The 24281-nt window shown below is 35.0% G+C and overlaps 2 protein-coding genes, 1 long non-coding RNA gene and 1 other non-coding gene across 6 annotated transcripts in view; 2 read left to right on the top strand and 2 right to left on the bottom strand.

The window, feature by feature from the left end:
- Positions 1-6344, top strand: part of LOC118280217 (MAP kinase-activated protein kinase 2) — a 61208-nt gene extending 54864 nt beyond the window's left edge. Inside the window, exons 7-8 of one of the 3 annotated variants that reach the window (XM_035600107.2) lie at positions 716-874; positions 2383-6344. In XM_035600107.2, the coding sequence (XP_035456000.1) occupies positions 716-874; positions 2383-2454 (231 nt within the window). In that variant the 3' untranslated portion in view covers positions 2455-6344. Of the gene's footprint in view, positions 1-715; positions 908-2382 lie in introns of all 3 variants that reach the window. The other 2 variants (XM_050702072.1, XM_035600108.2) reach the window with 2 other exon arrangements.
- The window catches only part of LOC126912025 (uncharacterized), a 166943-nt gene that overhangs the window by 110408 nt on the left and 32254 nt on the right, over positions 1-24281 (top strand). The window lies entirely within an intron of this gene.
- The window catches only part of LOC118280219 (putative fatty acyl-CoA reductase CG8306), a 29122-nt gene continuing 13323 nt past the window's right edge, over positions 8483-24281 (bottom strand). Inside the window, exons 2-12 of the mRNA XM_035600110.2 lie at positions 21719-21956; positions 20493-20744; positions 19990-20135; positions 18841-18950; positions 18027-18110; positions 17308-17416; positions 16578-16694; positions 15983-16102; positions 13757-13916; positions 12739-12836; positions 8483-10660 (exon numbers count right to left, since the gene is read on the bottom strand). Coding sequence (XP_035456003.1) covers positions 10522-10660; positions 12739-12836; positions 13757-13916; positions 15983-16102; positions 16578-16694; positions 17308-17416; positions 18027-18110; positions 18841-18950; positions 19990-20135; positions 20493-20744; positions 21719-21916 — 1533 coding nt within the window. The 5' untranslated portion in view covers positions 21917-21956 and the 3' untranslated portion in view covers positions 8483-10521. The remainder of the gene's footprint in view (positions 10661-12738; positions 12837-13756; positions 13917-15982; positions 16103-16577; positions 16695-17307; positions 17417-18026; positions 18111-18840; positions 18951-19989; positions 20136-20492; positions 20745-21718; positions 21957-24281) is intronic.
- LOC118280554 (U1 spliceosomal RNA) lies at positions 15034-15195 on the bottom strand. The gene has a single exon (XR_004784123.2). It is a non-coding gene; the product is annotated as a U1 spliceosomal RNA (small nuclear RNA).

Below are 24281 nucleotides of genomic sequence, written 5' to 3'. Positions count from 1 at the left end.
GTGTCGCGGAATGCTACTCATGAATATGAGCCTCTAGCATGGCTTGAAACTAGTCGAGTTCCTCGTCAAACAGTTACGTGATTAAGCCGATAACATAATACTTTATTATTTTAGTCTGTCTCACGAAAGTTAAAAAATTAAGTATTATTTATAAATAAAAAATATAGTTTATTGTATATCGACTATAATGTTTGACCTGACTATTTCCCCAGATTATTCTAAGTAAAGATTTTTTCATTTCATTATAGTGTCTAGCCAATTTTGGACAGGATCACAAACCTCACTAGCGCCATCTACTGAAAGCAAAAACTTTTTTTTTTAAATACGTAACATTATTCACATTTTTATTAAGCAAGTGCGCCTAGTTATTAAGCTAGGCTACTTTCCTACTAGTCAAATTCAATACTTTTTTCGAAACGTCAAAAACGATATTTTCTATGAACTTTGTATGAAATAGTGCGTTATGACGTCATAAGTTTTTGACGTCAAATAGCAGACTTATTTCTAGAAATTTAGCTAGAAAAAATCGAAAATTAAATAGTTCATCAAATTTATGAATGAGAGTGTGATTATTTTTTAATATTTTATTGTATTGAAAAGTTGTAATAATTTATTTTTGACCGAGGATAGAGTACCCAATTAGAGCTTTTCTCCATTAATATACATGAGTAAACTGTGATTTTATAGTTCATATTTTTTTCTATTTGTTTTCCAGGTGATGTCCAGCCCATGGATCCGTCAGTTCACGCAGGTACCGCAGACCCCCCTTTACACCCACACATTGCTGCGCGAGAGTGGGGAAGTATGGGCGGATGTCCAGGATGAGATGACTCGCTCCCTCGCCACCATGCGCGTGGATTACGATCAGGTGACGGCGAGTGTTCAATCCCTGTCTTTTTCTAATAAGGTTAAGCAAGGTTCCGAGGTTAAGTTTTGGATGGGTGGTCGTTTTTTTTTATGTAATAGGTAATGGGTTTTTGTTGGGATTAGAGTATGGTATGAAGGTTAAGATTGATTTTGAGCTACACGGTTAAGCAAAGTTTAGAGATTGGGTTTTGGATGGGTAACCGTTTTTCGTATAAAAGTAGATTATTTTGGGACAAAGTTTGGGGGTGCACATTGTTTTAAAGGTGTTCTAAAATTATCTGCCACGGCTTTAATGGGAGGTAGTGTTGTGTTTTAAGATTACAATAGTAAATATAAATAATTTCTGACAAATATTTTTTGCATACAAATAAACCTACGTATGAGTTTGTTATGAAAGAGCTATCTCTTTCACTGTCTCTGTCGCTTCATCAATAAAAACAATTGATAGCAAAAGTGACGCATCTCGCGTATTTGTGAACTACTTTATGTAGAGTCAATGTTTATTTAACTTCTTTATGTTAATTATTATGTTATCGGCTTACTCACGTATTTGTTTGACGAGGAACTCGACTAGTTTCAAGCCATGCTAGAGGCTCATATTCATGAGCAGCATTCCGCGACACACGACGCGGCGATTATCGCGCTGCTACTGACTTCTTTATGTTCTCAAATTAATATCAGCTTAAATAAGAAATTAATGAGCACTGTATATTACGATCTGTTAATAATTTCCACTGTATGTTGTCATTGTACATATGTTTATGTAAAACGCATGTAATTCTATGTGATGTTGTTTTTATTTTATGTTGTAAGCTTTATTTGTATATTTGTAAATGTGCTTATAAATATTGTGCTTTTTTCTAATATTTTGTGCTTTAGTTTAAATACTTGAGTGTGACACGTATTTCACTAGACTCAGGTTCGATTCCTGAATCACGCAACAAGTTGTGGATATGTTTTTTTTTTGGAAATAGTCAAATTATATCTTTTTATTGTATAAGCCGGTAAACGAGCAGACGGATCACCTGATGGTAAGCAATCGCCGACTTCTTGGTAGATACCCCACCCACTCGCACGAAGCGCTTTAGTCAGCGCCGGAGTCTGTGTTCCCTGATGGGTATAACCTGGGTGTCTTCAAAGCCCGAGTGAATAGGTTGCTTATGGGCAGACGTGCTCCATCGTCTGCCTCGCCTGTCTCGTTGGTCGAGTGGCCGCAAGTGCGACTGCCGAACAGGGGGTCTCGGTTTCGATTCCCTGGGCTTTTTTCGGATTTTCGAAAAATTTCTCGGTAGTAGCACGGAGTCTGGAATTGTGTCCCAGATATGGCAATAGGCTCACCCCCTATTACATGGGACTTATATTACAAATGGTGAAAAGTGGGTGTACATTGTATAGCGGCATTACGTGCCGTAATGTGCACCTCTGCCTACCCCTTCGGGGATAAAAGGCGTGACGTTATGTATGTATGTATGTATGTTTATCTAACCAGATCTAACCTCAAAATTTGTATTACAGGTACAAATCAAAGCGTTGGAACAAAGCAACAATTCGCTACTGAACAAACGAAGAAACAAAGTGGGCGCCTGATGCTCCTGCCGACACCGTACCGATACTCGGCGTGAATATATCAAATGAACATTAAATTTAGTGAATTATCCAAACTGTTTCGTTGTAAAAGTGATATAAAAATATGTGTAACTTTTTCTTCTTCGCACACGTATGTAGGACAACGCCATCTAGTTTGTGAAAGTGGAACTTCTTTTTTGGTGTTGTATTTTCGCACTTAGATATTGTTTTTTGGTTCGTTTTTCTTTGTGGTAGAAATAAGAGAGTAGAATAGAGTTATTAATATATGTTCTTGTGTCCTTCAGTGTTTTCATGGTTGTATCAAATCCTTGATGCACAGAAGCTGAAATGTAAGCAAGCATATTACAAAAAAAATAAGTATTTTTAAACGTTTAACCACACTACAATTTGCTCCCGTGTCGTGGGTGCGTTTACAAACATACAAGTTCACATACACATGACACCCAGACCCGGAACAATAATTCGTGGATCACATTAACAAAATACAGATTTTTGCTTTTAATTTACTTTATGACTTAAAAAAATGTGAAATTTTGACTGTAGTACATCACTGCCTATCCTCTTAAGGACAAGGCATTATGTTTAGTTTGACATCACAATAATTTTATTTTTTATTAAATAGTATAAAGTGGGTGTTACATTGTTAAGTGCACCTCTGCTTACCCCTTTGGGAATTATGAGTCGTGATGTTATATTATTTTTGTTGTGGTTGCTATATCGTACGCATCGTACGCATTCCGTATGACGTCATCAGTACGCATCGCATGTAGGCATTGCCGATGATGCGGTCCGTACGATGCGGATCAGTGGACGCAGTTGTATGAGTTTCTATACAAGACAAACTAAAATCCGTTGCGTACGATGCGTACGATGCGGGCCTGTGGACGCTTACCTTTAGTGATCTATGCTACGACTGCCAATCGCATTCTAATTCATATATCTTACAAAAAGGTCAAAATCACAATTTTTAATATTTTTTATTTTATTTAAGATAACGTTTATTATAATTGATAACATCACGATCATAAACTTATGATCTACAATTACTGGATAGATTAACTAACTTCAGTGGCGTAGCTATCGCCGTATCAATTATACGGGGGCCTCCATACATGGGCTAGCTGTTATAGCAGCGATAAGTCCTCACTTTGAGTGGTTTGAGAGACCTCACTTACCACACACGGGTGCTTACCGGACACGCAAGTTTTGGTAGATACCTGGCGCCTTAGTCTGCTATTACAATTGTGTCAGAATGGTCGATCACTGAGCAGTGCGAGAGGGACGGAGCTATGTAGGTTGTATAGCTCCGTCCCTCTCGCAATGCTCAGTGATCGACCATAATTTTTTATTCGAGGCTCCACTAAGTCACGCCACTGACTAACTTATACATTATTTTAGTCATCTTTGATGATATTGCTAAAGACGTATTTACATAAACCGAACTAAATTACTTATTATGTTATCGGCTTACTCAAGTAACTGTCGTGTCGCCGCGTCGCGGAATGCTGCTCATGAATATGAGCCTCTAGCATGGCTTGAAACTAGTCGAGTTCCTAGTTAAACAGTTACGTGAGTATTAAAAATTATGGGATTCGCGTCCTTCCATCCTTAATGACAATTTACATTCAATCAGTTCCAAAGAGTATACAAATACTACGTAATCAGTTCATTCAAAATGTGTGTTTTAACTTGCAACACTTTTTAATGTCGTCGTCGCAATAGTTTTGTGCAACGTCTTTAAATTTAATGGAATATTAGCGATAATGACGGATTAACTAATGTCGATTTTAAACACAGTTTTCTGCAACTGGGTGTAAGCCGGTAACATAATAATTATTTTAGTATGTCTCACGAAAGTTATAATAAAATTATTAACAGAATTCACTAAGATTTTGACATTGTGTTCAACGTGTAGGACTCCTTCAGGGTTCATTCCTGACTCGTGCTTAATACATGATACACATCTTTGATTTGTAAAATTACAATTAGACAGTAAATATTATTGTATAAGGTATTTGTTTTGTTATTTCTTTTTCCTTTGTTTTTTTTAAAGGAAATATACTTTATATTGGTTTTAAATGAATTGGGGTAGGGTTTATAGAAAAATATCATTATTTTAAAGTAACGCCGTTGTTTAAGTCTTTGACTGCCAATAGAAAACTGTTGAAGGCAAATCCTCCGCTAACGTCGGTCACCGGTGACCACCACGGCGTCCAATGTGATAAAGCATTTTTAATTATTTCTCATCTATTACTTAGGCAGCTGAAATTATTTTCAGATGTCCAAATAAATATTTTAGTCATAAGTTGGATTTGACCTATATCTATTCGAAATTTCATTAAAATCCGTCCACCCGTTTTTGAGTAATCGATTAACAAATGTTTTTTATAATACATATTTTCAAGCTTTTTATCGAAATTATAGTTATTTTCACAAATATTTAAGTATTCTGTCTGTCTGTTTACCCCTCTTTAAAATATAAATGGCGTGATATTAGTCTCTACCTACCCCTTTTCATTATAATCGTCTGTTTAGTAAGAATAGCTAAATATAAGGCTAGCAATATAACCCTTAATACAGCGTAATAAGGGCATTTAAGATTATCTAAAAACCTTAGATATATTTACTTAGTATTTTTTGAGTAAATGCTTACAAATTTATGTGTAGATTTTGACTTTAAAAGTATGGGATCTTGTTTTGTTAATACAAATCAAATTACTTTAATGCATCTATAGTGTACACTGTATAGTGTGGTCTACAATTTTATACAGTAATACTAGCGGACCCGACAGACGTTGTCCTGTCTACACGTCTTTAATTTGAAAATTTGTCGGATCCAATGTAAAACATTCCAAAATCAACAACTACTAATAAATTAAAAAAATATACATTGTCCAGCGGACAAAATTGTGAATTTAAACCAATCTCAGATCCCCTTGAACACACATAAAAATTTTCATCAAAATCGGTCCAGTCGTTTAAGAGTAGTTCAGTGACATACACGCTTACAGAAGAATTATATATATAAAGATATGTTTTGACTGCCTCGTTGGCCGAGTGGTTGCAAGTGCGACTTTACACTGACAAGTAATACTGGGCTTTTTTCTGTTTTTCGAAACTTTCTCAGTAGTAGCACGGAGTCAGAAAAAGTGGCTCACCCATAGGACTTAAATGACACAAATGGTGAAAATTATAATTTAAGTCTTTGACTGCCAATAGAAAACTGTTGAAGGCAAATCCTCCGCTAACGTCGGTCACCGGTGACCACCACGGCGTTCAATGTGTTAGAAATAAAAAAGTCAGTTTTGATTCGAGAGTTAGCTAAAGTATTATTTTAGTTTTCCAAAGTAATCTGAATATGTAACTGTTTTAACCGACTTTCCCAAAAGGAGGACGTTATTTTTGTAGTATTTCCTTCTAAAATAATTTTGTATTAGTAAAATAAGGTCCTGTACATAAAAATGGCTTCTAGACTTAGTAAATAATAATAATAAGAAAATGTATTACTTATTTCTAATGTAAATACACTATCACACGGTATGTTTACTTAAAACTAAATATTTGTCTCAAATATTTAAATAAATATACATATTTTGCTGTATTTTTATACACCAAACAATCCCATGATGTTTCCATTACCTAGAAAATTTCGAAAAATGTCTTAAAAAAATCATATATTTCTTTTATTCTATGTGTATTTTCTAAATTGTCAATTTTCTCTGTCCTTTTGTAAAGTAATTAAAATTGTGAGGTGCTGCCTATAAAATATAGAATCGCTATGTATTAGAAAGTAGTAAATGTATAAAAGTATATGGAAATTTATAAAAAAAAAAATATGAGTGAGTGATTAATTTGTATGGAATATAAATATTAAATAAGGCTGTACTAGATGTTTTTGTGTTTTATTCATATTTTTAAGACCTATTAAAACGTTGCCACGCAATAGGATTTTCTCCTGTGTCGTGGGTGCGTTTACAAACATACACATACACACATGATATCTGACAAAAAAAAATCTAAAACTAGCATTATGTCAAAAACTAGCTTAGGTTCTAGCTAAAAATAATGAATCACAACATTTTTTATGGTGTAAGCAGGTAAACGAGCAAACGGATCACTGGATGGTAAGCAATCGCCGCCGCGCATGGACACCCGAAACACTAAAGGCGCTATACGTGCGTTGCCGGCCTTTTGGGGGTTGGGGGTTAGGAATTTAAGGGTTATTGGGAAATTGGAGATTTGGAAGATTGGGGATGGAGGTAATTGGGTCTCCGGTAACCTCACACAACATTTTCTGATTGAGGGATAAAGTGGCAGTGACTTGGGGTGAAGTGGTAAACAGGTACGAATTTTTGTTAGTAACTCCGGGTCAGTTGAGACTTGTATTTTTTTTGGGACAAGCCCGCCACAACCTCCCATACCGCTGCAACTCCTGTAAGCCAGGATCTACAGTAGATACAACCATGAAAACACCGGAACATTGAAGTCCGGCGCGTCCCAGGGACATGAATGACTGTCTTGGATCCCGCAACGAAATAAATCAGAAGATATTATTAGAGGAGAAAACTGAGACTTAGACTTGTATATGTATAATGCTTGAGAGAGTCGTATCATGAAGCCTTGTGAACGTCAGCTACGGCGCCTGTGGTGGGTTGAGCAGTGACAGCCAACCAAACATAAAAGAAAATATTTTTATAATAGTCGGTTCTTTAATTTATAATTAGCATATTTTGAAGAAAGGCAATGTCGGATAGTCATATAGTGGAGGATTATACGTCAGCTGAAATGTCAATTATCAAAAAATTACGCCTTAGGTTATGGTGTTACCACACCAATCGAGCGATCGTCGATCAACGGTAGAATGGATTAGTCGACGTCGATCGATAGTTTCTACTACACCAATCGATCAGGTTAGTCGACCGGTATCCGTCGATCAATTAAGCTACCACACCAATCGATTAATGTCGACCGATGTCGATCAATGGACCTTCGATTGATCGGTGTGGTAACACCCTTACTAATTTCTAATCTATATATTAATACGTGATGCAAAAACTTTATACCCCTTTAGGGAACAGAGAGTAAAGTTCCCTAAGAAAAGGAGGATCCTCCGACCAGGCGAGGTGATCGTGCCTGGCGGGCTTTCTGCCCAACTGTTGTTCGTTGGGATTTTCTATCCATGTTAATTCGCATGTGCGATGCAGGATATTTACGACGTCATCCGTTGATTTGCTTGTTGATAGTCTTTGTGCGACTTCTGTCATCTGTCACTTGTCACTTGTCATGTGTCGCCACACCCCTTTTGTCTCTTACGAAAATTGCGCGGACGTAGGAGCTTAAAATTTGGTACACTTATAGTTTATGTGTAGGAGAAGTGGAGAACGCTAATATTTTTCAAAAAGAATGCTTATAAAGTACATTAAATCAATAAATAAAACATTACACACACTACCATGCATAGTATCTGATCGTATTTGACAAAACGTCAAAATCGACAGTTCTCACGTCTTATATGAATAGAGTTTTAAAAAGAGTTTGTTTGAGTTTGAGTTAAATAAAAATTATCCTAGAACGTATGTTAAGTGGTATTGTAAATTAAATCGTATATGGTCGAATTTCGACCACTAGGCGACCACTAGTAGAAAAAAATCTGCATTAGTCACGATTACAGTGACTACATACTATTATACTGTCTCTGAATCAGTATCAAATTGCATAAGTTTGTACCAAGCTTAAGTTTGTATCACCGTACGCTTCGCAGCTTTCGTCCATAACACAACTCTCTGAAGTATTTTATAAATTGAACATTGAGAGAAAATTGGTCGAAAAAATCATTCCGAGGTCTCATTTAAAGTCCCAATAATTTTGACAAACACTAATATATTTTGAGGACAAAATAGCTGATTGGTCTTGCCCTAGTCTGAATCTAAAAAAATCAAACATCTCAAATAGTATTCGACTCCAGTAGTATAACATCATTTATAGATATTTCCAATCAAGTAGAAAGAGAAGAAATAAAAAACGGTAATATAACAAAACGCTTTATTTTTAATTCTACAAAATCCATTACACCAATACTGGGAATGTATAAGTATATGCAAGCACCACTATTATTTATTTATTTATTATAACAATTATATAAAAAAGACGTCTTAGGTATACTAAGTTTCGAGGAATGATTTGAAGAAAAATTAGTCTTTTTTAGAGAATACAAAGTTAGGCGTCCCTTATAAAGGGACAAAATACGGATCTTTTACCACCCAATTTCATTACATAACTGTTTTTTCCAAATGAGAAAATGACATATATTTAGTATTTTCTTTTAATAATTGCACGCTTTTTACCTAAATATTACGTTTATTACGACAATCAAACTACATTATAAGAGTGCTTTTCCACCAGAGATGTACTATGTAGCTATGCTACGAAGATGTAATAGCTAAGCTGTGAAACTATGTGACCGTTTCCACTGATACTAAGCTATGTAGCTGTGCGCGTAAGATGCGCAGCTCGAGTATGCGATGTATTGATAGTAGGGAAGCCATTCATAGCACGCATCCAAAACACGCATCTTTTCTTATAAAAAACGTAGCGTAGCTATGTGTACCAATGAATATGATTGTAGGAAACCAAACGCATCCACAGCAACGTAGCATAGCACATCTCTGGTAAAATGCACCGTAATACAAGTATCTATCTACTTGAAAATCTTTATAATTCGGAACAACATATTTTTTACTGGAACACATACAATTTTTTGTATGTTCGATTCATACAAATTAAATTAAATAAAAGAAAAACATTACAATATTTGGAAAAATAATCGAAAAATTAAAAATGAGATTCAGTAAATTGAGTTTTCTTTTATCTAACTTTAAATATCGTAAAACGGGGTGAATAGATACAGAAGAGGGGTGAATAAATATAAGAGGGTTGGGAAAATATTCTAACATCAATTCATCGCATTCTAAATGTCTATTCACCCCGTTTTACCGTTAGATAAATCTAATATTGCTTGAAAATTAATCTCTTAAAACCACATCAAAATGTATAATACTATTTAACACTAAATATTATTAATACTTGGTTATATAACATTATAAAATAATATTATAAATCAGTAATGTAAGAAAATATTTCTTAGTAATACAATATTTTTAGTAATTCAGTATATTTATTACTTAGTAATTCAGTATATTTATTATTTAGTATTTTTAAAATCGTTACAGTCGACTCTCGTTAATTCAAACCTTCGATAATTCGAACCTCTCTGTAATTCGAGTCGACTGTATTTTACTACCTTATAAAATTCCTAAATTTAACAACTAACAACCAGATTCGACTACTAGAGACAGTTTTTATGTAATAGAGGGCAATCACCCGATGGTAAGCGATCACCGCCGCCCATTGACACCCGCAACACCAGAGGAGTCACAGGTGCGTTGCTGGCCTTTTAAAAAAGAGTATGCTCTTTTCTTGAAGGTTTGAAGATCGTATCAGTTCGGAGATACCGCTGACGACAGCTCATTTTATTGGATTGAAATTAAGATTGGTTTTAAGAGTAAGCGCCCTGTTTCTGCCTCAAATGTAGTCCATTAGTAGGGTATACGACACCCACGGGAAGAGTAGGATTGGTGACAAAATTAAATGTAGTATACTTTGCTGAAATCACTTTTACTGCCACACTCAGAGTCATTTAATGCTTACTTAAACTATTCTTAGTAACGATTTTGTATGGAAAACAATTGGGTACTATCCTCGGTCAAAAATAAATTATTACAACTTTTCAATACAATAAAATATAAAAAATAATCACACTCTCATCCATAAATTTGATGAACTATTTAATTTTCGATATTTTCTAGCTAAATTTCTAGAAATAAGTCTGCTATTTGACGTCAAAAACTTATGACGTCATAATGCACTATTTTATACAAAGTTCATAGAAAATATCGTTTTTGACGTTTCGAAAAAAGTATTGAATTTGACTAGTAGGAAAGTAGCCTATTGCTAAGGATTGGGTTAAGTTACCATTAAATGACTCTGAGTGCGCGAGTTAGAGTAAGTTTATAAGCAAGTAAACAGTATGTATATGATGGGAGCTACCCAAGCGCTGTGTGCTAGGGTCAGACCGGTGGCGCAGGCGAAGACATACCAGACCAGACCCATGATTACCAGTTGCCAAATCACGTGGAACAGGAGCAGGCTAGAACAAAGTAATGCGTATTTTAATACAAGGCAGAAGAAATTTTTTCTAAAGACGACAAATACTAAATAATTTTATGTCTAATATATTTTTAATAAAACAATACAATCTATACTAATATTATAAAGCTGAAGAGTTTGTTTGTTTGATTGTTTGTTTGTTTGTTTGAACGCGCTAATCTCCGAAACTACTGGTCCGATTTGAATAATTCTTTTTGTGTTGAATAGTGCATTTATCGAGGAAGGCTATAAAACATCACGCTATGACCAATAGGAGCCTTGGCTCCTATGCCCGGTTTCACCCGCTCTGCTTGCAGAGCGGGTGAAACCGCGCGGAAGTAGCTAGTACAATACAAATAGCGTTTATTTTTCTCCACCACAATGAAAAATAGTACAAATTAAATAACAATATTGATGTTGTTGTGGAGACTGGAGCCTGTACTAGGAATACCTGTGTTACAGGTCTCCGGGCCTCTCAACTACTCTGATACAGTTAGTATACAATCACAATAACAGATCACAAAGGAAAATGAAAAATAATCAAAAGCAATTACATTAACAAAATGAAAAGACAGCAAAAGTTATCTACGTATTGTGTGATTGATTATGTATGTGTGTGAGGATGCCTGTATAAACGGGGTGTGTGTATGTGTGTAATGTATAAGTATAAGGGATTTAGAATAAAAATTAATAAATTTAAAAATTAAAGGGGGGCTCCATACATGGAACGGATCAAAAAAAAAAATTTTTTTCAGCTAACATATCCGTGATGGATGTCTATGGATAGGTCTTTAAATACATTAAGGTTCCTAAAACCATCCAAAGTGGAATGTCATAACTTTTAAAATAAGAGAGTATGTATGTGTAGATTTCAATGGAAACTAACTCGAGATATCATTATTAGTTTTTACAGGTCATCTATGTAAAACCAAGTTATTTTACAACTTGTATATTATTTCTCTACTTGCTGTTACGGAACCCTTTGAGCGAGTCCGACTCGCACTTGGCCGGTTTTTTATGAAATGTTGACCCACACTAGGATTTCCTCCTGTGTAGTGGGTGCGTTTACAAATATATAATTTCACATGCACATGGCACGCAGACCCGAAACAATGATTTGTGGATCACACAGAGTTGCTTCGTGTGGGATTCGAACTCTATACACATTTCACTGCAGCCGGTTGTACAGCCATCGCAAAAACTGTGCAGTCGATATAATCTTCTCTACCGTTTCTAAAATATCAGTTATAATTATTATCTTTTATTCCGTGCGGGAAACAAACCTGTGCATTACATGGCTTATGTACCGTAAAACGGGGTGAATAGATACAGAAAAGGGGGTAAATAAACAGAAGAAGGAATGGGGTGAATAGCTTTTTTTCTTCTAACGTCTATTCACCCCATTCTGATGTCTATTCACCCCGTTTTACCGTTAGATAAATCTAATATTGCTTGAAAATTAATCTCTTAAAACCACATCAAACTGTATAATATTAAACACTATTTAACACTAAATATTATTAATACTTGGTTATACAACATATAAAATATTATAAATCAGTAATGTAATGTAATAAAAAACTGTGCAGTCGATATAATCTGCACTACCGTTTCTAAAATATCAGTCATAATATAATTATTATATTTTATTCAGTGCGGGAAACAAACCTGTGCATTACTTTTCTTTTATTTTCTTTTATTTATGATTTTAATTGATTGATTTTAATTTTGACCTTATTATTAATTTTATTTATGATTGACATGTAGTTTAATTTTTGACTTGTATTTTGTGTATGATTTGATGCTGACATTAATTTACATTTTACAAATTTAATTTAAATTTTACATTAGTGACATTTTGAACTTCTTTTCTTATTATTGTATAGGTATTTATTATGCCTGCTTAAATTATCTTCTATAATATTGTATTATGATCTTAAATTGGATTGAAATAAATGAAATTTGATTTGATTTGATGATTTGATTTTGATTACATAGCATCCAATCACCGCTTGGTGTGCTGTTAGTTCTAATACAGAATTTTATTCTAAAACTGTTACAATTTGATTTAATACTTACACCGTGTCCTTCTTGCGAGCGGCCGGTAGAGAGGACTCCTTCTCTTTGTTCAAGTATCTTCTCACGCCCAAGTGGAGAGTCTTGAAGTATTCTACCCACTGGAACATTTAAATTATATTAAGTTATTAATGAGTCTTTAAGTTAGCACTTTTAAACGCTAACATTTAATGTGAGTTTGCAATTTTTCATGATTTTTTATGGTATAATCCGGTAAACGAGCAGACGGATCACCTGATGGTAAGCAATCACCGCCCATGGACACCCAAAACACCACAGGCGTTACAAGTGTGTTGCCGGCCTTTTGGGTCCTAACTATAATAATTATCTCTATAATTTTAAAATATGTAAGCTACTAACTTACATTCGATGATATTTGCTTAATAAAAAAATCAGACAGACAGAAATTATTTTATTCATATTAAAAAATACATTAAATTTTATATTTTTTCTGTCCCGTCGCGATCGGTCGAGTGCAAGCAAGACAACCGATCAGGGGTCGCGGATTCGATACCCGAGAAAGGTAAACTAATATAAATAATTAAACTTCAGATAATTCTTAGGATATTTACCTGACATAGGCTTACTCTCTATTACATGGGACTCATAACAAAACTAATAAAAAAAAGTTAACATTGAACATTATCTTTATCTTACCCTCTATATAAATAAAATACAAATGATAACTTCATATCATCGACTGCCTCGTTGGTAGAGTGGTCGCAAGTGCGACTGCCGAACAAGGGTCTCGGGTTCGATTCCCGGGTCGGGCAAAGTATTACTGGGCTTTTTTCGGATTTTCGAAAAATTCTCGGTAGTAGCACGGAGTCTGGAATTGTGTCCAGTATATGGTAATAGGCTCACCCCCTATTACATGGGACTTTTAACACAAATGGTGAAAAGTGGGTGTACATTGTATAGCGGCATTACGTGCCGTAATATGTATGTGCACCTCTGCCTACCCCTTCGGGGATAAAAGGCGTGACGTTGTGTGTGTGTGTGATAACTTCATAATACTTACATATAACTTAGAAATATCAATAAAGAACAGCTCCTTGTCGGTCTGGTTGAGTTTCGTGGCGAGTTCCAACGTGTTGGGGTTGTGGAACTTCCACTCACTGAATATGAAGCGCTCCAGCCGGTTCAGAGAATTCCATACGTTCTTGTGAAGACGAATTAAGCTGGAATTGGAAGAAGAATTTGTTAATTTCGTAGTTTTTTCAGTCAAACATTATTTGTTTTAAGAGCAACGTCACGCCTTTAACCCCGAAGGGGTAGGCAGAGGTGCTCATTACGATACGTAATGCCGCTACACAATGTTCACCCACTTTTCGCAATTTATGTTTGCAAGTTTCCAAGTACTGTTGGGATTTTCGAAAATTTGTCAGTTGTAGCACGGAGTCTGGAATAGGCTACTTTCCTACTAGTCAAATTCAATACTTTTTTCGAAACGTCAAAAACGATATTTTCTATGAACTTTGTATGAAATAGTGCGTTATGACGTCATAAGTTTTTGACGTCAAATAGCAGACTTATTTCTAGAAATTTAGCTAGAAAAAATCGAAAATTAAATAGTTCATCAAATTATGAATGAGAGTGTGATTATTTTTTTATATTTTATTGTATTGAAAAGTTGTAATAATTTATTTTTGACCGAGGATACTACCCAATTGCACCCAGTATATGGCTAGGCCTATTACATGGATCTTAAAAACAATTGGTAAAAAGTTGCTGTACATTGCATTACGTGGCGTAATGTGCAACTCTGCCCATCCTTTGAGGATAAATTAAAGACACTACATAGTATAAAACAAAGTCGCTTTTTTCTGTCATGTTGTATGTCCCTATGAACGCTTAAATCTTTAAAACTACGCAACAGATTTTGATGCGGTTTTTCTAATAGATAGAGTAACTCATGAGGAAGGTTTTTATGTATAATACAGGTATAATATATCACCATTGCACCCATGCGAAGCTGGGGCGTGTCGCTATTGAGGATAAATTAAAGACGTGACGTTGAACATGACATAATAATTAGTCAAAGTCAAAGCATTTATTTCAATTAATCCTAAATAAGGCACTTTTGAAACGTCAAATTGAATTGTCCGTCAGTGTGTCTGTCAGTGAAGCTAGACCCTCGTTCCAAAGTGTAGCTTCGAATGGAGAAGAACGAGCAAGAAACTCCAATCCAGTCTTTCTATGAAAACGTAATCCTTTTAACTTGTGTATGAAAGACTTCTAAAGTCCTAAGCGCGAATAAGGATTGCTTTATTATATTAACATTTTCAGTGAGTTCCGGGGGGACAGCGCGAACGCAGTCCCCACTACCAAAAATTACGCATCCGAGTTATCCGCATTAGGGATAATCGCAGGGGTCAACCCAGTCGCAGTGCAATGAGAGGGTCTCGCCCTGGGGGAACCGCCTGCTTGATCACGGTGTCCCCTATGCCAGGTAAGTATGCTCTCTCCACCGACCGCCGCGAGGGTCGTTCCACGCCGGAGAATCTTAACACCGCGATTCAGAAATGTGACGTATTTTACTAACGCCATCTAGTTGTGAATTTGAAACTAAATTCACCCTTCTGTTTGGTAAGGTAACTCCATCTGTGATTTGTATAGGGTGGATTACTTTGGGATAGGCTTTGTGTTAAAACAGTAGGGTATTTTTTCTATGTAGTCAAATTCAATACTTATTACGAAATGCCAATGGAACAATGAATTTATATTTAGTAAATAGGCTTGTAAAACACTTTTACACGTCAAAGTTATTATAAAAATGTCTAGATGCGGTCGGCATTTCCTAACTGACTACTGAGAAGAAATGCCGAAACAAACTCAGAAATCATTGTTTCTTTTAAAGTCCAGTCAAACCCGGATGTATAGGATTTAGGATCCGAGTCATACTTAAACAGTGTCTAGTTTTCTATAAATTACGAATAACACTAACACTGTGTGCACTGACGTTATATTTTTTGGGTCAAATAGCCTATTCTGGCAATGTAATATGTGAAATAATATAAAAAATGTTATAAGTTCGATTGAGAAAATATCCTAATTCTACCTTAAGACGTGTATATGCATTAAATAAAATTTTATCTTAGAAAGTACATACAACTTGGAAATGTCATATTGATACTTGGTCCGGTAGATATTGGTAAATATGGGGATGGCCAGGCGGCCTCTACCATGGCCATATTTAGTTAAGGATATTTTTTATATTTATATGTATGTATTTTAGAATACTTACATAGGTCTTCCCCCAGTCATTCTGAGCATCAAATCCAGTAATAAAGCCGGGAAGAAATGCACGAATATCGCTGAAATTCTAAACATCAGGAGTGAAGGCACGAATTTCAAGTAGGGATACCTGGAAAATAATAATATTGAGTAAATTATGTGATTAAAAAGATCTAAGTAAAGCATAAGTTGATACTTTAAAGTATGGGAGAGCCATGCTTCGGTAGGAATCGGCCCGGCTCGACCGGAGTGATACCACGGCCTCACCGACGTGAAACAACGCCCAATTATACGCCTTCCCAATCACCGATTTCCTAACAACCTTTAAATTGCTAACTCCCAAAAGGCTGTCGATGCAACTGTAACGCCTCTGATGATTCGGGTGTCCATGGGTGGTAGCGATTGCTTACCATCAGGTGATTAGTCTACTCGTTTACCGGCTTATACTAAGAATTGCTTGTATCTAAACTAAACTTAACTTTACCATTAAGTATTACTTATAAGCAAACTAGTCAAGTGCCACCTATTTTAGCTTAGGCGTTCCTTAAAATATAAGAGAGGTTGATCAAAAATTTTAATTAAAGAATAAATAAGTATCTTCTTACCAAACAGCGCTCTTCAAGGGGTATTTATGCAGCATACTGTTGACGGTATCATCAAGCATAGACCACGTAAAGGGGTGGCAGGTCGATGACGAGCAGTGGTATACTGTTAGACCTGATCTGTAAACATGTATTAATTTTATTTAATCGTCACCTTTATCCCCGAAGAGGTAGACAGAGGTACACACTACGGCACGTAATAGCCAGTACAATGTACACCCACTTTTCACTATTTGTGTTATAAATAAGTCCCATGTAATAGGGGGTGAGCCTATTGCCATATATTGGACACAATTCCAAACTCTGTACTATGAAATTTTTGAAATACTGAAAAAGCCCAGTAATACTTTGCCCGACGTGGAACAAATCGGCACTAGATTAAATAGTTATCTGATGATTTAATAAGGGTTTTTTGAGACGAGAGAAGTCACTGGATGACTTATCCAATGACTTCTCTCGTCTTGGGCGAGGCGAGAGGGACTGTGAGACTCTTACTGACTATAAACCACCCCGTTCCTACTCCTACTTTTCGAACCGGAGCCCCGGTAAACCCGCTAGGTAGTCCGCAGCTCCGGACTTAATAAAGGTAGATCCTATCCTGGTTGCTGTCTACCTTATCAAATGCAAGTGTGACTAAAGATACCGAGACGGATTGGCTTTTATTGGGATTTTTTATTCGATGTCCTAAAATACAATTTGATTACGAAACTGGCTCAGTATGGCTACACCTTACCTGGAGTTAGCAGCTTCCCAGCCGGCGACCAGTAGCTGGTTGACTACTACATCGACTGGGATGTAGTCGGCTACATTCTCTTTTGCAAGCGGGAGACGACGGACTACGCCTGAAATGTACAATTTTGTTAGCAGTTTATGTCTACCACATGAATCAAAGGTGGCACTTGTGTATTCATTATCAACCATTCAAATTTTTACTACCAACAAAAAACTGTTGAAAACAAATCCTTAGCGCCGCTCACTTTTACCTCCTATGGCGTTTAATGTGTTAATATAGCCATAATATAAACTGTATAGAGAACTGTTATTAGAGGATTTGCTATAATTTCTAGATTCTGTAGACGAATTGAGGGTTGTGGTCAGGTTACGACTCAATAGAAAAATAAACGATATGACGCACGGTCCACCTGATGGTAAGTGGTTACCATGGCCTATGAACGCTTGCAACACTTGGGGCATTACATGCACTTTACCGACCCTAAGAAACCTATTTACACCCTTCTTGAAGTACCCAATAGAATTAAGTCAAACTCAAAATATTTATTTGCACGTTAAGGTAGGTATTACAGGTCTTAATTTAAATGTTAAGTACATCTTAACTGCCTTTTTCAGGCGTTGCAAATTTCAAGTCTGGGGAGTGCATCACCCCTTATAATATGTGACTAACAATAGGGCTATCTGGTGACATAGAGCATGGTGTAAGCAACGAATTGTTACCTTTAGCAGCTCCCATGAGGAAACCTTGAGGTCCAACTTTGGAGCAGGTCCATCCTGGCACTGGCTCCTTCCACGATGCTACAACTGGAAATGTATTACTTTGTTAGTAGATATTACATGAACACTATCGGGCATAGGATCTTCAGTTCAATTACTGGCTCATTTACTTCTTACTGTCAAGCAAAAGCCTTGACTGTAGGACCAGGAAGCATTAATGAGGTATTTTCGGTTTTTAAACAATAGGCTAGTTTCCTACTAGTCAAATTCAATACTTTTTTCGAAACGTCAAAAACGATATTTTCTATGAACTTTGTATGAAATAGTGCGTTATGACGTCAAATAGCAGACTTATTTCTAGAAATTTAGCTAGAAAAAATCGAAAATTAAATAGTTCATCAAATTTATGAATGAGAGTGTGATTATTTTTTAATATTTTATTGTATTGAAAAGTTGTAATAATTTATTTTTCACCGAGGATAGTACCCAATTCCTCAATACTGATCATATAATAAAGAGTATACTTAAAAAACGAATTTAAAAATCTATTAGTGATTGGTGTTCCCTCTTGGATAAAAGCCTCCTTCAATGCAATCAGTCTTTCACAGTCTGAACCTATTTTTATCTATTATTTTCTTTATAATAATACAAAGTTTACAATTTGTCTAATTTACAGCAGTAGCATACAACTTACCATTACACAACTAATAAATTATTAAATTATTTATTATTGAAGATTATTAAAACGCTGTCTACCCTATTATGGTTTGAAAGCTGTAATGTTATGTTTGGTATGCACTATTTGCAAGTTACTCACTCATAGTAGGTCTGACAATGGTGCAAGGGAACAGATCAGCGCATTTAACAACTTCATGTTCAGCCAGATGCTTCGTGAAAGTGTAGGTGTTGGGGTGACTTTTCAGGAGCCTGAAATTATCGAAACATTAATTTATATATACTACTAGCTACTTCCGCGCGGTTTCACCCGCTTTGCTCGGCTCCTATTGGTCATAGCGTGATGTTTTATAGCCTATAGCCTTCCTCGATTAATGCACTATCCAACACAAAAAGAATTATTCAATTCGGACCAGTAGTTCCGGAGATTAGCGCGTTCAAACAAACAAACTCTTCAGCTTTATAATATTAGTATAGATTAACGATAGTAAAATATGAACCCTCATCATAAATGATCGTCCCCTATACAAGATTAGATTAGATTCAGAGCTTAAGGCTATGGTCGCGCTTAATCGACTTTTGGATTCTAATCCAACCAATGATCTGTTTGTGGATGGTGGAAGATTTTGTCGGAATGCCTGAAGTACAGTAAAGGGAACTTATGAATGCTGTTAATTCCTGTTTAACTATGTTTTACTTATGTGTAATGTCAGTTACTTTAATTGGTTCTCTACTGTTGTAACTGTTGAATTAAAAAAATAAAGGGAGATCACGGGTTAAAAGGATTATCAGAGATTATCAGTGTTGCTTCCCAGTTTCTGTTTTTATGACACCCGCGGGAAGAGAAGGAGTGGTGACAAATTTATTTTGCTCCAGGGTGGGAAAATATCCTATATTTATTAATAATATATTTTTATAGAGGATATTTATTATTATACGACATAGGTATATAAAGTTTAATATATCGGATGACTGGTAATTAGTGAACGATATTTAAACACGTGATTGTACTCATGATTCCAAACAGCCTTCCCAAAGAAACTTTTTTGTGTACTCATTAATTTTATTTTTATCACAATATAAAGGATATCCTTTGAACCCTGTTCTACTCTGCCAGACGACTGAACAGACACAAAATAAAAGTATTCATTTATTTAATAGAGCGGTACAAGAGCTGGATAAACTAATGGTAAGAAATCATCGACTCCAATCAGCACTAAAGGAATTAAAAGTGCCATGCCAACCTTTTGAAGAGAAGTAGAATAAGTTAATTAAAATATTAAGTACTCACTTTGGTTCAACTTCAAGTAAACCCTCATCATTCAAGGTACCGACTAAGGAGATCACTTTTTCAGGGTCTTCAGGAGCCTCGTAAACCTTCTCATGAGCTTCAGTCAAGTAAGAGTTCACATATGCTGAAGATACATGGATCATAACCTGAAAAATATACAACAGGATGGTATTACTTTTAGACACTAGTTATATTAAAGTTGTTTCACATCAACGGCCTATAAGTGGCCACTACTGACCAAAGGCCTCTTCTCACATGGAGAAGGTTTGAGCATTTATCACCACGCTTGCTCAATGCCGTTTGACTATTTCAAACTTATAGTTAATTAGAAATTATAAGCCCAGATTTCCTCACAATGTTTTTTTTCATTCACCGTTTGTCAGTGGTGTCTAAATAATCGTAGAATACAATACATGTTACTCGGTAAAAGTCATATTGGTACTTGCCATTGGTACTCCTCGAGAGAAGCGGGCCTCTATGACAATTATAAACACAATAATTACCTTCAAATTCTTAGCATCCTTACACAGCTGCATAACTCGTCTGGTTCCGAGTAAATTAATATTAACTGTTGGTCTCAAACTCTCCTGAAAGTCCAGGGTAGCAGCGGAATGTATCACCACATTCACATTATCTATGATAGTCTGACGGTCTTGGGGACTTAGTCCGAGGTTCTCTTCACCGACATCACCAGCAATGGGGATTAATTTCTTAAATATGTCAGTCGAGTTGCTTTCTAGAAGCTTTTCAAAGACCTGGAAAGACACACGCAAGTTGTTTTTTGTTATTTATGACAATCATAAATTGCTGAACAAGATTTCAATGGATTTTTATAAAGATTTTGATAGATTTTAATTTTGATAGCTATTAATGTTATTTTTACTTTTGCACGCTGAAGCTACTTTTTGAACTACTTTCATTACATTTTTAAACTTCCAAAGTGTAATATAATCGCTGTCGTTAAAATTGATGTTTCTTTTATTATGAGTAGATATTAAAAAACAGCAATTGCTTCCTTCCAATATTATGTAAGAACACTATGAATACATTTTTTGTGAAATACAAAGTTTTTTGTCTACTTTTTTAGAGGAATGATGCAATTGATGTCGGTAGCCTCTTCAATGCTTGTCTATACTAATATTGAGTTTGTCTGTATGACAGTGTGTTTGTAAAAGAGCTATGCTGTAGATTTTGATATAATATTTGTGTAGAATTCAAGACTTAGGTAGTTAATTAAAGGAGAATATGGCCAGGATAGAATTTTAAGTGCCACCAGTATTGTTCTGGGTCTTAGTATGATGTACCTGATATGTGAAAATATATCACTTTTTAAGACCTTTATCAGACATCAAATATACTATAGGTCATAACAGATATGAAAATATTACAAGAAAATATTATTACATATATTAAAATTATCCAAAACATAATGGCATCGCTTTGAATAATAAGTAAGTAGGTATTGTATGAAAAATATTTGCTGACAAGATACTTTTAAAATGTTATGCCTTGATGGCATGACTCATAAGTAAGAGAAACTTTAGTTATTTAGGAATTTAAATATTCTAAAATAAACACCATCTTATAACTTATTTCAATGACTTTTTAGTTGGAAATAAACTAAAAACTATTAATTTTACATGTATAAGACTACACTTTTTCAACTATTTCGAACTTAATTTCGTTTGAAACTAAGTTTATAACAGTAACTTCAAAACTTTTAACTTACCGGATTTTTGGGGAATTCTTGCAGTCTGTCAGCTATCTCCTTGCCTTTCTTGGGTCTCATTAGCAGATAAATCTTACCAGCATCTGGTATACATCGCAATATTTTCTCAATTAAACACAATCCAACAAATCCAGTTCCTCCAGTGATAAAAATGTTTTTGCCCGCGTAAAACGAGCGAACTTGCGATGGGTCAGCCATTTTGGTTATTCTCACGATATTCAATATTCGAATTCAAATCCTGGAAAGAAGCAAAGGGTACCAGTTAGAAAGTTTGTATTAGAAACTTCTTGTTAGAAAATAGAAACCTTTGCGCTCTTCGGAAATCGGAGCGGAAAATGACATAAGGACAGTTACTGTTACAATACAACTGATTGAAGTTTCGTTTCGTTTTTGCTTTGACGCTTTGACAAGAACAATTTAATTTTTTCAAGGTTTGACTGTCTCGTTCTCGTTGGACTTTTAGCCTTGTGTTAAAACATGGTAATAGGCTAACAGGAAAATGCTTAAAAAAATGTTGATTATGTTGTATTTCATAAAAAATGATGTTTACTTCATCTTAGGTTGTCTTCGAATAAACTTAAAACAGACAGGTTGTAACGTCGTCGAAACGCAATTATTATTTTCAAACATTTCCTTGATTTTAGATTGAGACAAAAAATTGCTAGTGTTCTGCTAATCACATTTAAAATGATTATTTCAACATAAGAGACAAACATTTCGCCAGATTTACACGTGCAGCTGATAATATTGATTGCAATGGCCCAAAAAACCCGAAAAAAACTACTCATTTAAATACATCAATGGCGAGTAAAAGCTAAAAATAGATCGAGATAGTATTTAAATGACTCAACGCGAAAAAAATGTTTGTGAAATTAGTAGAACCGGTATTTTTATAATCATTTCGAGTTTTCAGGGTCTATGTCCATACACATTGTTTTGGATAAAAACCAGTTTCGCCGGCAATGGAATTGTTTTGTTTTTATGGGAAATCTTAATCAAGCTAGAATTTTCTGGTCCATTGTGAAAAAAATAGCTGACTACTTTGTTGACTAGTTAAATAACTTTTTGGTTCAATTACAAGAATATTCGGGCAAAGCGTGTAATGGGTTTTTGTGGAATCTATTTAAAAAAAATAGCAATAGTACAGAGCCATAACAGAGGGCTTAGTACGAGTTTGTTTTACGTTTATTAACGAGAAAGAAATGAAAGCGCTTTCGGCGTTGTGGTTGATCGGTTCATCGGAACTATCATTAGAGAAAATCACAGGAGAAAATTAACTCGTACTAAGGCCGCTGCTTGGTTGGTTCATTTGTTCGTTACGTTTAGTTTTCATTCAACGTAAGTCATAAATCAAAAACTAAGGGTACAGAACTCATAATAATATGTGGTTTATGTGGTCTGTTTGTGCAGTAGGTAGGTACAATATTGTCTAACTTTATGGCTAGTGTTGGGCAATGATAATAATCCGGTTAATATCATTTGGCTAATACGATTAGCGTGTGCGTTCGTATTAGCTCGTGATGGGTGTCTATGGATAGGTCTTTAAAAAAGACATTAAGGTTCTTAAAACCATTTTTCGTCAAAATCAACCGTTTGAAAGTTAGACGCTTCGCCTCTAACTTTTAAAATAAGAGAGTGAGAAAACTAAAAAAAATAAAATATGCTGTAGATTTCAATAGAAACTAACAACGAAAATTGGTTTGAACCAGATATCATTAAGTATTAGGTTTTAAGAAATAAAACATTTTCAAAAACCGCAAATATAACTTTGTCGTTCATACAAACACTATGTAAAACCAAGTTATTTTACAACTTTTATCATATTCTCTATCTACTTACTATTACGGCACCCTTCATGGGCGAGTCTGACTCGCACTTGGCCGGTTTTATAGTACTGGATCTCTAAATTAACAAAACTGAATTTCCCGAAAAATGTGTACCTATTTATTTTATTATTAACACTTTTTCATATACAAATAGTGAAAATAAATAAAAAGAATAACAATATGTTGAATCACACTGCGTACACGCACCCAATTTATGTTTACACCCACAGATTTTACAATAAAACAAAAAAAGCATTTATTTTTCTAAGTATACATTAATAGCAGGGTTATCATCCATTGCAAGGCTATTAATGGCTATTAATGGATTATAATCGATAATAACTTAAAGCATCCGGCTATTAACCCAACACTATTTATGGCGAACGTTTTCCATACTTAACAAGAAACAAGAAAAAAAAACTCAAACATAATTGTAAACTTAAATGTAAACAAAAGATTACAATTTAAGCTAGGGTACGTTTAAAATCCTAATTTATTCATTGCAAACTTAAATAATCAGCAGCATTTACTTTATGTCTTTTTTTAAGTTTAAAATATTTTAAAAGTATGTGTAAATACCTACAAGCGTTATAAGCCGGACTTACAAGACGAATTACGTAGTGCAAGTAGGTAGGTACTTACTGTGTTCAAACAAAATATTTATTTACATAAAAAACGAGTTTGCAAGTTCTTTTTATTATCACCAAGTGTCTAATAGGTCCCTAGAGTTGTGTTTT

The sequence above is a fragment of the Spodoptera frugiperda genome, chromosome 21 (genome assembly GCF_023101765.2).
Source record: "Spodoptera frugiperda isolate SF20-4 chromosome 21, AGI-APGP_CSIRO_Sfru_2.0, whole genome shotgun sequence".
Taxonomy (NCBI): Eukaryota; Metazoa; Arthropoda; class Insecta; order Lepidoptera; family Noctuidae; genus Spodoptera; species Spodoptera frugiperda.
This window is presented reverse-complemented; position numbering and strand designations above follow the sequence as displayed.